Source organism: Etheostoma cragini, chromosome 4, assembly GCF_013103735.1.
Source record: "Etheostoma cragini isolate CJK2018 chromosome 4, CSU_Ecrag_1.0, whole genome shotgun sequence".
Taxonomy (NCBI): domain Eukaryota; kingdom Metazoa; phylum Chordata; class Actinopteri; order Perciformes; family Percidae; genus Etheostoma; species Etheostoma cragini.
Window position 1 is genome coordinate 29154164 of NC_048410.1, and position 16541 is coordinate 29170704.

The 16541-nt window shown below is 39.4% G+C and overlaps 1 protein-coding gene across 6 annotated transcripts in view; it reads right to left on the reverse strand.

Moving 5' to 3' along the window:
- The window catches only part of grip2b (glutamate receptor interacting protein 2b), a 285228-nt gene that overhangs the window by 35594 nt on the left and 233093 nt on the right, over positions 1–16541 (reverse strand). For 5 of the 6 annotated variants that reach the window (XM_034870532.1, XM_034870531.1, XM_034870535.1 and 2 more), the window contains exons 4-9: positions 15357–15502; positions 13495–13581; positions 12138–12213; positions 4677–4822; positions 4194–4341; positions 1030–1199 (exon numbers count right to left, since the gene is read on the reverse strand). In XM_034870532.1, coding sequence (XP_034726423.1) covers positions 1030–1199; positions 4194–4341; positions 4677–4822; positions 12138–12213; positions 13495–13581; positions 15357–15502 — 773 coding nt within the window. The remainder of the gene's footprint in view (positions 1–1029; positions 1200–4193; positions 4342–4676; positions 4823–12137; positions 12214–13494; positions 13582–15356; positions 15503–16541) is intronic. The other variant, XM_034870537.1, reaches the window with a different exon arrangement.

Sequence of the window (16541 nt, forward strand, 5' to 3'; positions counted from 1 at the left end):
GCCCCTTACACTAACCATAATCATCACCAAATGCCTAACCTTAACCCCCCCCAACCATAACCTAATCCCAAAACCAAGTCTTAGCCCTCAAACAGCCCTTTAAGTTGTAGGGTCCAGGAGTTTGAACCCACAAAGCTGTCGGGACCCCACAAGTATACTTGACTCCCGGTTTTTGGACCCCACAAATATACTTAGACAGGCCTACATTCACACGCCCGACTTTTTAATCACTTTAGTATCAGTGTAAAATGCATTCACCACAATATTATCAAGCAGTGTTAACAGCTGCAGTTGAGGACAACACAAGGTGTAAAGAAAAACAACCAAATGAATTTGAATTTGGCCACATGACTAAACACACACACACCATCTGGTTGACAACAGTCCAGCCATTATAAAACAGCAGGATGAATGATGTATTAGTGAGTGATTGAAGGATAATTACTGTGCTTCTTTTTATTCATGCCGTGATGACACTCTGTTTTCTTTTTTTCATTCAGTGGAATGGATTCACGTCAGGTGTGCCTTACATTGATTATTAGGTTTACTGACCATGAATAAAAAAGTTTTTTAAAAGCGCCAAAAAGCATGAAAAAAAATGTGGAAAAAAGCAACAAAAAAAGCGCAGAGGCCCGGGGCCAGGCCAGCTGCGTCCTTTTTCCCGTCACGTCCTGCTGTCTCCACACTGGCCCCCACACCCCGTCAACTCTCCCCTTTCTGTCTGACCGCGCACTGTGCGCAGTGCTAGCGCACATGAGGAGAGAGGAGGGGAGGGGCTTCTCCTCATAAAACAGACTCAGAGAAAGTCGCCAGTTTTGAAGCTAGTCTCTTTTGTGAAAAAAGTCACTATAGCGGTCTGAAAGGTCACTAAATCCTTCAACAAAGTTGTTAAGTTGAAAACACTGTTTTCATGGAGACAGGTCTGTGTATGTGTATGTGTGTGTGTATATATGGCTGGTGTTGATTGCGTGGTGCACCGCCACAAATTAGTCTACGTGTGGGATGCACTGGTGCAGCTGGTGCACTCACCTGTGTCGTGCTGTTTCCCTGTTAGCCTTGTTTGATGGGAAGGGAGTATTTCTAATTTCACCAGTTCCGTTGTGCTCGCTAATAGCTGTGTCGCCTCCAGGACTGTACAGTGTTCTGTCGATGTCCCATCTATGGACAGCAGGTGATCCCCAGCATGCAATGCTCCACATCTGGTAAATCCAGAGACAGAGAAAGTAATAGCGATGGGAATGTGCAAAGGCCCCACACTGTGGTAACATCACTATACACATGTCGCAATACAAAATTATTGCAATTTCAGATATATTGTGATATTCTGCAACACACTGCAATTCATTACCTTATTTTGACCCTTAAAATCATGTACCCAACAGAAAACTTTATCAACATGTGTTTTATCCAAAAATGTATACCTATGTTATGTTCATGTCTCTCTTTGTTCATCTCACTTGAATTTTTTAAAGTAATTTCAGTTAATTAAAGTAGTAAGCAAAGAAGTTAAATTCTCATGTGCAATTAAACAAGATTAATACTTGGTGAAAATAAGGAAGGAAGCCTATCACAACAAAAACACAGGAGAAAGAAATACTTTGTCATGTTTGTGCTCCGTGTGAAAACTTGGAATTGGGACGGCTGCTATGACATTTGTGCAACAAATATCCAAAGTACAGCTTCACAGCATTTGCAGCTATTGCATAATTTCCAATTTGCCAGTACTAAGCTACACGTTAGCATGATTGGCTAAGATCGAAACGGTCAACTGGTGCCTCTGCTCTTTTAAATTAAAAATTAAAATGAATTTCAAGTCACGTGGAAGTGAAGAATGAATGAACGTGGACTTGCACATTCAACCTGTTCTTCTTCTTCTTTCAACACTGACACAAAGCTCAAGCGACTCATATTTATTTTAGAGCCAGAGTGAGGTTTGGGGAAATACCCTGTCTCCTGCTGTCTGTGTAAGAGAGAGAAAGTGAGAGACAGAAAGAAAGAGAGAGAGAGATAGAGATAGAGAGAGAGAGAGAGAGAGAGAGAGAGAGAGAGAGAGAGAGAGAGAGATATTGCATAAATATGCAGCTGTTGCATTTCTGTAACCCAACTGTGTATTCCAGACGTGGGACACTAAAAGATGCTACCGCCTGCATTCACACACATTTATATCACATAGTGCCCTTGGTTATTATGCTTTCTATAATTATGGTCTAGGCAGATTACTTAATTATCAATGCACTTACACTTCATATTTAGTTTCATTGTTTTACATGAATTATATATTTGCATCTTCGCTCAAAAAGTCCACTGTCCTTAACTTCCATGATCATAGTTTGATGTTCAGTGTGGTTTAAGGAAGATATAATTGCACTTTGTGAATTTTGAAGCAATGAATTAATAAACTGTGGAGTAGTGTCTGCAGGTTTTCTTTTCAGACTGTACATGGCCCCAACAAGTAGAGCTGTAACAACTAGGCCATAGGACTATAAAAGTCATTGCAAACTATTTTGATAATCGATTAATCCGTAATCTCTAGTATAAATTCTCTAATTCCAGTTTCTCAAATGTGAATATTGTCCAAACTGAATGTCTTGGAGTTTTGGACACAGCAATACATTTGAGGGTGTCATCTTAACTCCATAACTCCATGTGACGTTTTTTTACCATTTGGATTACATTTTTATACCAAACAACTAATAAATAATTGAATCATTTGAACATTTTCAACCACCAATGGATGTGCTCCCTCCAGCACCAAGCAGGACCCTTTTCCTGAAAAAGAGACAGATCAGGGAAAACCTTCTACAAAAGTAGCTACAATAACATGTTAAACTGGTCCTAGAGTAAAGTATAGGGCGGCCTACAGACTATATACATCCCCTTTTTGCATAGAATGCTAAGATATTCAATTAGTCTAATAATTGTTGATATGATTTTAAAGTTAAACATACTGTACCTGATTTATATTTGCAAATAATATGTTGGACTCATGTTAAAGGTCCTGTGACATGCTCCTTGGTGCAGAATTATGCCACTAGAGCCAGTCCCACAATGAGCTTTCCGTAGGATGTGCCCGTTCTTATTCTTTGGCTTCAAATGCTAGTGAGAAAGAGGGGGGGGCAGGTGGAGGGTGGGGGTGTGACCTTGACCAACTGCCATGCTTTGCTTGTTTGCATGCCATGGTGTCTCTCTCTTTCTCATGGGCCGGGCCAATTTTCTGGGCGGGCAAAGCAATGAAAGGGGAGTTAACCTTTCCCCTTATGATGTCATAAGGGGCTGCTTCCAGATCGGCCCATTTGAGCTTTCATTTTCTCAAAGGCAGAGCAGAATACCCAGGGCTCAGTTTAGTCCAATCACTATACATATCCACTGGAGGGCCATAGGCTGGCAGGGGGACCTCATATTAATGTTAAAAAACCTCATAAAGTGAAATTTTCATGCCATGGGACCTTTAAGCAAAATGAGATGCAGCTATGTTTAATGCCATATTGTTTTGTCTTGGCTGTGTTTGCTGCCTGTCTGTGATCCTCTACAGGTGTGCGCTGGTGACCTCCTACAGCCGTGTACCTTTTTTGCGAAATAGCAAGAAGATCATTGTCCGTTGTTTGTTAGTTCAACAATAAATCATTTGATTCATCTTGAACTGTTTCTGCCCTTCCCTTGGTCCCCACTCCTGGGTTTCATTTAATTGTTAGCGTACTCCACATTACACATGGTCAAACTGCAAGAGTGCATGTATGCAAAGGTATAAAGTGGCTTGAGAAAAATTACAAACTCACGCTAAAGTTGATTTAAAAGAGGAATAAAAAAAATTGCTCTTAATGGCTCAATTCAAAAACATTTACGAAAATCCAACCTTTTAAGGAAACCAATTTTCTTTGTGAATGAATAACGTTTTGTAAATAAATAAATGTTCTTCATTTAAATACATGGGGCATAAGTTTACACCCCCCTATGTTAAATTCCCATAGAGGCAGGCACATTTTTCTCTTTAAAGGCCAGTTATTTCATGGATGCATCCTACATACTATGCATGTATCCTGATAAATGCATAGTAAATATTTTCCCAAATTGTTTTTATTAAGGTATTAAGATCAATTTCCAAAAATAGTTTTTTTATTCCTTTTTTAAATCAACTTTAGCCTGGGTGTGTAAACTTTCTCAAGTCACTGTAGAGTGTGTGTGTGTGTGTGTACCTGTCCACCACGCTGCCAGGTTTGACCCGGTCGATGACGATGACCTGCTTGTTTCGATGATTGGCCGATGTCAGCGTGATACCCAGCGTTGCTCCGGGCGCCTTGGCAATTTCCACTAAAAGCGGGCCGGAGGCGTTTGTTACAGTGTCTGATTGGGGGGGAAAGCATTTTCAATAATTTTGCTCATTACTGTGATCAGATAGATGCTCCTATGATATGAAAAAACAACAGTGACTCGGAGTAGCTGAGTACCATTTAATGTCTGTTTCAACACCATTATGAGCCTAGCAGATGATGCTTCTTCGCAATGCATTCTCAGGGTAAATTTCAGTGCCATTTCTGCCATTTTGGTAAAGTTTATTATTAGCTTTAATACTTGTGGTGTGTGTGTGTGTGTGTGTGTGTGTGTGTGTGTGTGTGTGTGTGTGTGTGTGTGTGTGTGTGTGTGTGTGTGTGTGAGAGAGAGAGAGTGTGGTCTCTCACCCATGATAGTGACGTCATACTCTATCTGAAACAGCGCTTCCTGGCCACACTGAGCCAACACACTCAGCGCGTCGCTGTGGTTGGTGTTGTGCAGCGGCACGCCGTCCACACTGAGGAGACGGTCCCCGGGACGCAGTGTCCCCTCTCTGAACACACATACACACACACACACACAATGACATCAGATGACAGTGATTAGAGAAGGGATTTGAAAATACACAAATTCAGAAACAGAGCCAAAAGAAATACAATAAAAATTGAGATTGATCACCTCAGAGGAAACAGTCCAACTCTGTCTGTCATGGGTCTAATGCGCTGTATTTCTCCTTCCTTTCTTCCACATTTCCCCACTTATCTTCATATCGAAGCATTAATGCACCAATGTAACGCTTACTCTTATTTTAATCATTCTGTCTTAACTTCGACAGCTCAAGTTCTAATGTGTTTTATTTGTAAGCTTGGGTAATGACTGAGAATATGATTAAGAGTTTCCTGTGTGAAAAAATGACATGGCATCAAAAAAACTATTTTGTTATCATCTGCACTTCCTTCCTATTTATATTGTTCCCTTTTCCCCTTTCTGAGAAAGCTTCTCTCCCATCTTTTTTTTTTTGTTCTCCAATCCTTACTTCCAAAAACTTTTTCTTTTTAACGTCTCTCTTATGTCTTACTTCAACTTGGACCAAGCTTCTTTCTACTCCTCCTTCCACTACTGTCCGTCTTTCTGATTTCATCCTTTTCTTTTCTCTCATTTATTCTCCATCATTCTGAACTCTTCCTCCTCTTTTTTCTCCTCTCATCTCCATACTTCTAAACTCATCCTCCTCTTTTCTCTCCTCTCATCTCTGTCTTTCTGATATCATCCTCTTCTCTCCTCTCGTCTGTCTTTCTGATATAATCCTCCTCTTTTCTCTCCTCTTGTCTACATCATTCTGATCTCATCCTCCTCTTTTCTCTCCTCTCGTCTACATTATTCTGATCTCATCCTCCTCTTTCCTCTCCTTTTTTCTCCATCATTCTGACCTCCTCCTCTTTTCTCTCATCTCATCTCCATCATTCTACACCCATCCTCCTCTTTTCTCTCCTCTCGCCTCCGTCTTTCTGATCTCATCCTCTTCTCCTGAGTCTGAGACTTACAGTATCATTTCTCCTTGAGTTCAAATAGAGGACAAACCCAAAGGAAACAGCACTCAGATGACGGATGATACTGCTCTGCTTCACAGTAATCATAATATCAAGATTAAACATTTTGGCTTCATTAAAAATATGGTAATTTAAAAAGAAAATCCCTGCATGGTTGGCAAAAACACTTGATCAAATAATGGATATGCAGCTTATTGATTTTTTTCCATGTAAAGTGCTGCATTAAAGAGCTGAACAATGCTTTATGCATGAAGCCAGAGTGTGAGTAATACCGAGCTGTCATCAAACCAGCCACAAGTGAAGTATAATGCTGAGAGCCCTGAAACCTTAAAACCACGGGACTGAGACCACGCTGAGACCAGAAGGCTTCATTAAGGCTGGAATGAGGTTATATGAAAGACACATCTTAGAAAGAAATATGGATACAAGTTTGAGGGCTGTCAAAATCAACGCGATTGTGAGCTGACGCAAATTTCTTTTATCCCTCGTGGTGTCATTGGGTCAAATTTGGCCTCTTTCCAAAAAGTTTCTAGATCAGAAATGTGGGTTTCTTTTAAACAAATTTTCCAAAAACGTAAGGCAGATGATTCCCAATAACGCTCCTCACATGTTAAATAAATAATCAGTTCACTACTTTCTTTGAATTTGGCAATTTGTGTCAATTTTATAACGTTTGGACAAAAAACAATTGGTAAAAGAACTTTAAAAAAAAGTTTAATAAAGAGAAAAAAAAAAAAATAAAGAAAAAGGAGTCAAATGTGAAACGATGTTGAAAAAAAGTGACAAATTAAAAAAAATTGTTTTAATTTGGGGGAAAAACCCACACATTTCAAAAGGCTCAGCAAAAGTCAACAAACGTTGATAAAAGTGACAATATCATGGGGGGAAGCCACAAAAGGGTCAGAAATGACGACCCTAACCTTTATAAAAGGTTTTTCATCTGTCCAGGTCGGTGGGAAGACAACATTAGGGTTAACCCCACTCCTTTTTGTAGATGTGCGTTCTGTGATTTGGGCCTCGGGCCAATAGTTTGGGTAGTTCAGGTAATCAGGAAGCGATGCAGCACTAACATTGTGGACGGCTAGCAGTAGTCTAGATTAACGACGTTTCAACTCCGGGATTGTTCAGGTACTGCCGAAGATTTCACCGGATATCTTTTATTTCGGCCGGATTCCATTACCTTACTCTTTCTTTTGTGTTGGCGTTCTATCCTCTGATTTCTGAGGACTATGGTTACCTGGTCCTCAGGTCTCTGCGGGGTAAATCCAGACAGCTAGCTAGACTATCTGTCCAATCAGAGGACTATGGTTACCTGGTCCTCAGGTCTCTGCAGGGTAAATCCAGACAGCTAGCTAGACTATCTGTGCAATCTGAAAGGTATTGTGGATCCATCCGGCCCAGACAATTTGGATTGATTTAAAGAATTGCCAATAAAACAGAGCGTGTTTTTCTCCCATCCAGAATGCTGTGTGGTCTAGCTAGACCCTCCTCCGCAGCGCTGAGGAGGAAGGTCTGGCAACGCGAGACTAGGCTAGCGGAAACAAAGCTCCTTGAGCAGTAATGGATAAAGAAAGGGAATGGCCAGTTCAGTTTCAGGGCCCTTCCAGATGCCTATTGTTATTTCAAGAGAGAAGAGATCATTTTAGTTAAGTTCTTGGTGGAAAATCTGAAGTATTGTATACTTCAAAGCCTGGTTTTGCCATCATTTTTTTCTGATCATATGATGATGCAGTAAAAGCATGGCTCTAACTTTCAGAAGTGGCGCTTTAATTCCATCAGGGTAATGCTTAAATGTAGGCACTCCTGGGACCGCATGGTGCTCTGGATTAAGTTTTCTCCAATTGGCATATAAATGGGATATAAAGCAGCATGAATATCAAATTCATTTTCCCTGGACTGACCCACATTTTGAAGATGATTTTCTTTGGAATGGAGTTAAATGAGTTTTGGAGCAAACAGTAAGCTAAAATATAATGGCTGTCCTGTCCAAGTCGGTCACTGAGCGTGTTTACATGCACACTAATATTCCACTAGTATTCTGAATGTGACACTATTGTGAATTTGATACGATTCATGCATTTGGATATTCTATGTAAGGCCTTTTTCCACACATGCGATATGTACTGCCGGGCATTGTTTGGATTTTAACAATTCTGATTCAAATTGTGATTGTTCCTTTTGACCCCGATTCCTCAAGGGGTGGAGCTGATACGGGTCACATGCTTCTTTCACAGATAAGTGGAAAGTTGTATTTTGATTCAAAGGTGGTTTGCAGTTTTATCGGGCTTGCGCTGCTTCCTGTACTCCAAGGCTGAAACACAACAAGCGCCTGGCCGATTCGGAAACCACAACGGGCCCCGACTCCTCCAAACCACTCCAACGATTCCATTGAAGAAACGTTTCCATTGGAATCAGATTGTTTTAAACGATTCCAAGTAAGAATCAGTTCTCAATGCCCAATCCTAGCGATATACTACGGGGGGAATCACCAGAGGCCTCACGATACGCTATCGTCACGATACGATATTAATGTGATTTTACACATTTGAAATATTCTGTGATATATTGCAATTTTATTTTTTATTTCAAATTTCAAATGACATCCCCAAAAGGAAACTTTGTCAACATCTGTTTTATCTAAAAAGAAACATGTCTCTGTTTGTTCATCTCACTTCAGTGTAATTGCTGCAGAATGGGACAAACTGACCAACACATGTATAATAACAGATCGATTATTGGCTTCTGTGAATCGACATTGGCACTGAAAATATTGCAACAACGTTGTACCGGTTTTTCCCCCACCCCTAGGATACGCCGGTATTATTCTGGTTTTAAAAGAATTCTTTGGTCAGGTAAACATTGCATTCTGTATGTGTGTCTCAATCAGGATAATACCGCAGTTTGTGGCCCTTTCGGACTCTCCATGTTGATGTCTGACTGTCAGCTCTGTGCATTGCTATTTAGTTATGGTATATTGGTTGTTGTACAACCATGAGATGCAAGACCACATTTCTGGTCACTATTAAACGTTATAAAAGACTTGGATACCAACAGGTATCCTTTTCCAGAAGGTGGTTGAAGAAATGAAAGAGGGAGGTTTTGTTCACAGGGTTGAATAAGTACGCCACCAATGGAATACTTAAAAAACAAAATCTGTATCAGTGGAATATTTTTGAATTAGCCATGTAAATAGTTTAGTTACTTAAACATTTCATTTTATTACAGCGCAACATTTATTTATTTGTTGTTAACTCTTAACTACTGTTCACATAATGTTTATACAAAGCTATTTTATACATGAACATACAGTAGTTGCTCTCAGGACTCAGGACTGTGCATAAGGTCCCCCCCCCCTTTTTTCCCCGCATTACCTATACTTTATATTTCATATTTTTATATTCTGTGTTGACACTGTAAAGGGGTTGCTTCAATCTCATTGCACAGGTACTGCACTTGTGCATAATAAAAATAAAGGCATTGTATTCTATTCTATTCTACATTGTCTTTTTCAGAATAAGGGCAACAACTGGAATATTATTTGCAATAAACGTAGTCACTGTGTGAAACTGTGAAGTATGACCCTGGACAATGCAAAACCAATAGTTTGGGGTTGAGTTGCAATCAATTTGGACAAATATATGTTGGCTCACAATGAAACAGTCCCTTCACAAGACCTTAAGATTTGTCGGACATCTCCACCAAGCGTTCACTTATTCTGCAGACATACAACTGCTTAGTATCACGCCGCTGTTCTTTATGTGTCCTGATTTGTTGGTTTGTGCAATTCTCTCAAATATAGATGCCGCTAGAATAAAAATAGCTTTCAGCAGTTCTAAAGTCTAGCATCAACTGAAGCTGCTGAGTGATCACAAAAGGATTTTTTTTTAACATCTTCCTATTGTATATTTGATGATGTGTCATTGTAGAAACAGCTAAGTAACGTATGTTGTTCAAAATGGGACTTTCTGAGCAGTTGCCTTTACTAATTTGGCAATACAGATGGATGACAATCAAAGCAGAAAAACAACAACAAAGTGTCTTAAAGGAAGGTGTCATTCTACCACAAGCCTCCAGAACAGCCTGAGTGCTCAGATTATCCAAGTCTGTTGAATTGAATAAAATGCTCATCCCTTCAGAAAAGTTCAGTTTTATTAATAGTATCAAATCGTAACAACAGATATTTCGAGACACTTTCCAGATAGAGTAGGTCTAGACCACTCTATAGCTATGAAGCATATGATTTTGATTCCATAGTGCAGAGCCGTGTCTCAAACTCTATAAGCCTTGCCTCCAGAGCAGCGAATATGCAATATGGAAAACATATACAGTATCTTTATCACTAAAGGAGGGGTGTGGGAGAGGAATTAGCCATTGCTAATGGCTAAGCTAAAGTAGCTAACAGGGTTCTAGTCGAGGCAGTCGCTGTAAGATAATAAAACTATTATATATTATTAAGTGCTTGAGTAAAACAAGTGTTTTAATGCACTTAGCCACCAGATTTAACCAATAAAGCAGAGTTGAGTTTTTTGCTGGAGCAGAAATGTAGCGTCCGTGAGACTGTAGTGAGACAACACGCTCACCGTATATGTCCCTTAGCAGAGAAATTCTGCAGAAATATCCTCCCATTTTTGTTTTCATTCATATATCCCTAACTATATAACAATGTGTTAGATAGTATAGATATTGTATAGATTCTCATAGCCCTTATGGAAAATGTTTGTCCACCACTTGTGTTCCAACGTTGGAGCCACACTTTTTTTTAAGATTCTGAAACCTGGACCTCTACATCGAGACATAAAGCTCTATGTTTGTGTGGGTGGGGAGGGCGCAGTGGATATGACATATGCCACTTGGCTTTGGGTTCAATTCCCACTGCGATGCATCAACCAATGGGTCCCTGAGCAAGACGCTTAACCCCTAGTTGCTCCAGAGGCGTACGACCTTGGACATACGGTATATAGGATAAGTCGTTTTGGATCAAAGCGTCAGCTAAGTGAAAACGTAATGTCGTGTGAATGTGCGCCTGCGCCACCCACTGAACCACCCTGGCAACACACTTTGGCGCCAAATTGATGTTTTTTTGCAGGGTGTCATCTTCAGCCTGAGATAATGTGGTGTGAATTTCAGGAGATGTCACTCTTTTCTCAGTCTGTTAAGTTCAGTGCAGGCTGACTTACACAAATAGAAATGTAAAAGGAATAATTTTTGAAAATGTTTAGGAATTCATGCACTTGATCAACAGAAGGCTGAATCACTGCTGTGTAACAGTCAAAAAGCTGACATTTATATGACATTGTCATGGATTATTCCCAAACATGAAGACTGAGTTGGACACATGATGACAACTTCAAAGGGATACGAGGGGATTCATGCTGCTGCAGCTATGAGTAACACACAACTGTCAACGTACCGACGGTTAAAGGAAATGTCACCATCATCCTTTGGCTTTATTTGCACGAAGGCGCTGGCACATCTCCAGACTCTTGCCTAGTTTCCACATGCATAACTTGCATGTTTTATTACTTTTGTCGCTTTATTTTTCACAAGCTGCCTTTGACAAATCATTTTGTTATTATAATTTTAGTATATATTGTAGATTTTACATTGCTTGGTATTCTGTGGACAGCAAAGGAAGCATTTTATTGTAACTATTGTAGGTTTCCTTAATGTGCACATAAAAACACAACTCTGAATTTGAAAATGGAATGGAACTGGGTGGGCTTCTGGTCCCTGGTGTGGAGCTCGGAGGTAGCGTGGCCGCCCTGTAGCCAGAAGGTAGGCGGTTTGATCCCAGGCTCCTCCGGTCACATGCCAAAATGACCCTGAGTAAGCACCTTAACCCCACGTTGCTCCCCTGAAGCTGTCGACTGCTCCTGATATTTAGGATGGGTTAAACTGCAAAAGTAAAATGTCACCTTAATGTACTCTGTACATCTGACAATTAAGTACAGGACGTGTGTTTGTTCGGCTATTTCTCATCACCACTGTGTGTGTGAATCTGTTCGTTTCTATTGCAGTGGCTTTGTGTGAAGTTTTATATTCGTGCACACAATGCTGCATGTACAGTATATTGGGAGATTGCACCCAACTATGCAAAGTTCAAATTATTGCAACTTTCAACCAGTTGCCGCTGACATTTCAAAAGCACAACCAATGAGATAACAACTGCCGTTGCCTAGCAAAGGGAAATAGCTTCCTAACGGGGAATCTATCCATCTATCTATCTATCTATCTATCTATCTATCTATCTATCTATTCATCTATCTATCTATCCAGTGGATGTGGGTTTATGGTTGCATGGGCGAGCAGTCAGTCTACCTGTCTGCAGGACCTCCTGGCCGGACGTAGGTGACCACTAGGGGGCGGGACTTGTGCCAGTCCTCATGGATACCACCTGCAAGAAGAGTACACTGAAGTTTAAAGCCAATCACACTAAACACTGGACTCATATGTCTAGAAATCTTCACTCTCTTTCTTTATTTTATTACAGTAAGGAGTTTATTTCTTTAGTAGTTGATTTTTATTGGCATTGTTTAAAGCATCAGGTAAACAACAATAACATTTTGAGATTAAATCAAGATGTTTTACAGAAATATATTGTGGATAAAAATAGATTCAAAATAAATCAAATAAACAATAAAATAACAGATACAATACATACAAATATAGATAAATAAATAACCAAAGACTCAAGTCAGAGGATTCTGGGGAAAATCATCTTATGTAACGAATTCAGATCTTTGAGAAAAGGTCAAAATTTAGGAAGTGAATTAGAAACGTACTGTGTGTGAATCTACAATTTGACTTGTAGAATAATGAAATTATTCCAATTTTGAAGAATGCTATTTTCTAGATTACAGATAAATGATTTTTTCATTTTGTTTGTTGGTCAAAATGATGTCACTGTATCCATTGTACTGTAAACACTGTTTCCAACTTCATGGTATTGTTCTGAAAAACCCTCTTTAAAGGTGCTGTAGGTTGGATTTGGAAGATCCAGGACTTGTCATTCCCTCCCCCCCCCCTTTCTGTTGAAGTCCAAACAGTCTTCTAAGACCCTCCACCCACAACACCTGCCCTGATTGGTGCATCTGAACAGGGAGCGGTGGATTGTTGCAAATCACACCACAGGCTGTAAGTGGCGCCAGAGGAGCTGGATCTTTTTATTTTTTATTTTAATGACCTGCTTCATGTAGTTCTAATCAAACATAGGGTCAGTTTCAGCTAATATGATAGAAGGTTAGTTTCAATCAGTGTGTTCAAATCTAGAGGACCAAAAAGAATCGAAGCAACTTAACCATGAAGGTGATCTTTTCCTTTTTATTTGTCCTATAATAGCAGGAGACGGCAGACCTTTGCCAATCACAGTTCATTTTAGAGATAGAGAGAGTTTCTATTGGCTGCCCTACACATGCCAACAGAGAGGGGAGAGCTGAAGGAAGAGGTCTCACTCTAATGAATTTGCACCTACTGCAGCTTTAATGGAAAAAACGTTTAGGTGTGCCATGTTAGCCGAGTGAAATCAACTTTTCTAGCTTTATTTTATTTTATTTTTCTAATGAAATAGGTGTTGCAATATAGCAGGGGAGACTTTTCATTGAGTGACAGCTTTCCATAATGGTGCAAATGTCAATCATATATTTCCCTACACACACAGTCTTTCACTGATGGTTACCTCTCATGACGAAACCAAAGCTGTTCCCCTCTTTGTGCAAACAGATGTCGATTGTCTTTGATATAACCCCTGAGGTGCTGTCTGGTGCTTTGAGAGGAAGAGAAAGAGAGCGAGAGAGGGAGGCAGAGAGAGACAGAAAGAGAGGTAATTTATTTTAGAGAAAGGATTTATGCTGCAGCTGTTGATTATTTCTGCTCCATAATGAGGTTTTGTTCAAGTTTTGTTCACTTACATCATGCTAATGGAGCATAAATATCTAATACAGCAAAATAAAAGGAGGACTAATGACATAATACCATACTACTTCAACACTACACGGAATACATGGTTTTTACTTGAAATTGCTCCTGAATGCCTATGATCTCATTTACTGCTATTACTGTGGATACCAATGCAATTCTATCATGGTAAAATGCAGTACGTTAAATCAAAAAACATATCCACACACACACACACACACACACACACACACACACACACACACACACACACATATATATATATATATATATATGTTTGATTTAACATGCATTCAGGCAGAAAATGGCACAGCTTTAACTATATAGATATATATATATATATATATATATATATACATACATACATGCAAACATACATACATATTAAACATACATATAAATGTGTATATATATTATTTTTAAAATGTACTTTCAATTTTTATTTCAACTTTTTACTTTAACTCGTTCCTGAATGCCTATGAGCTCCTTTACTGCTATTACTGTGGATTCCAATAATACATTTTTATCATGTTAAAATGCAGTATGACAAATCAAAACACATATAATGTGTATATATACAGTATACATATACAGTATATAACCAAGGCAAGGGGGTGTTGGTGTGGGTGTGTTGCTGCAGGTACCAGGGATACAGTGAGATAGTTTGAGCAATAGATCCTTGAGTTTAAAGACTTTTCATAAGAGGAAACACTGCGAAGCAGAGTAGCATACTTTGACTGGGAAGTCAAAGCGACAATCATTTTATCCTTAGGATTGTCTCGTATCGGACAACCCTGTTCTTCTGTTGTCCTATGAATCAGGACCCTTGCTGTTACCGAGAGTGGTCTCCTTTAAATGAATGAGGAGGTTGGGTTTTTCCAGCTCAGCATCATAAGAATCACTTTGAACAATTACGAGTCTTACTATTTACATTGGGATTTAGTTGCCTCAGCCTAAAATACCCTAGTCGGGATCAACAACAGCTCATTTTACAGGCAGAACATCTGTCCCAAAGACGTTCAGTGGGATGTCCCTCACCTTCCACCCCAACCCCTACCAGAAAATGATGTTAAACCATGAATCCAGCTCATTTAAATACCTTACGTTACTGTATTATGAACAGTTAAAGTCATTCAATATTGTATATGATGTTTTCTTTTGCGGATCGCAAATGTCCAAAGCAAGTTCCTTCCCAAGACGATTGGGATCGGTTCAAAGAAATTCAAACAACCCCAAACTTTTTTTCTCCTGTTCCAGACTGTATGTGTATGTGTGACGACATGTTTTCACAGCCACATGCAGTACCATGCACACATGGCCAGACCGGCAATACAAACAATATACAGAAAAACTCAGATTGCACACACAGAGTGGGTGTGAATCCATTCTCCGGTAAGGACGCTATTGCTCCATTTATCTTTGCATAGCAAATATTTGTTTGCTACTTTGTAACTGTTCTGCATTTAGAGTACAGCCCCTTTAACATTTATTGTGTAATTTAGATTGTGTAGCATTTTTCACACCACGCTAATGTAAATCTCAACCTCACTGAAGCTATTACTTTAAGACCATAACAGCCATGGGAATGTATGTGCATGGAGCCAAACTAATAAGAACATGTACCTGTAGGGGGCAGTTCATACTCCACCTCCAGCAGAACTCTCTCTCCTACGTTCTTCAGTAAGCTGATGATCTCTTCATGCCGAAGTTTGGTCAGGTTGATACCGTTTACTGACTTGATGTAGTCACCGACGTTTAGCTGGTCACTCCTGCGTAAAAGGGAAATTACACTGGAATTTAAAAAAAATATTAGATACATTGTTTATCAAATGTATCTGTTACACTATAAGACAACTTAGTTTGTCCTTATTCCTTATTTTATAAAGTACAACACACATTAATTAAGACTTCTGTCAATGGGCCAGTGTTAGCCAGCCGGCCAATGTTCAACTGTAGTCCTTTGGCCAGAACTCCTGAGCATTATGTGGGTGGTTGTATTACAAATTATCAAGAAATTGACATTAGGTAAATAGATAGGTAATTGACATCACTCAAGCTTCTGTGTGCAAAAGTCGCTGGACAACAACAATTGGTAAAAAAGAGACTTCAGATATAGTATTAGCAGACCACTAAGGTCTATATAAAAGAGACTTCACATCCAGTATTAGTGGACCACTAAGGTCTATATAAAAGAGACTTCACATACAGTATTAGGGACCACTAAGGTCTATATAAAAGAGACTTCACATCCAGTATTAGTGGACCACTAAGGTCTATATAAAAGAGACTTCAGATACAGTATTAGGGACCACTAAGGTCTATATAAAAGAGACTTCAGATACAGTATTAGGGACCACTAAGGTCTATATAAAAGAGACTTCAGATATAGTATTAGCAGACCACTAAGGTCTATATAAAAGAGACTTCACATCCAGTATTAGGGACCACTAAGGTCTATATAAAAGAGACTTCAGATACAGTATTAGGGGACCACTAAGGTCTATATAAAAGAGACTTCACATCCAGTATTAGTGGACCACTAAGGTCTATATAAAAGAGACTTCACATCCAGTATTAGGGGACCACTAAGGTCTATATAAAAGAGACTTCACATCCAGTATTAGGGGACCACTAAGGTCTATGTAAAAGAGACTTCAGATACAGTATTAGGGACCACTAAGGTTCATATAAAAGAGACTTCAGATACAGCATTAGGGGACCACTAAGGTTCATATAAAAGAGACTTCAGATACAGTATTAGGGGACCACTAAGGTCTATATAAAAGAGACTTCAGATACAGTATTAGG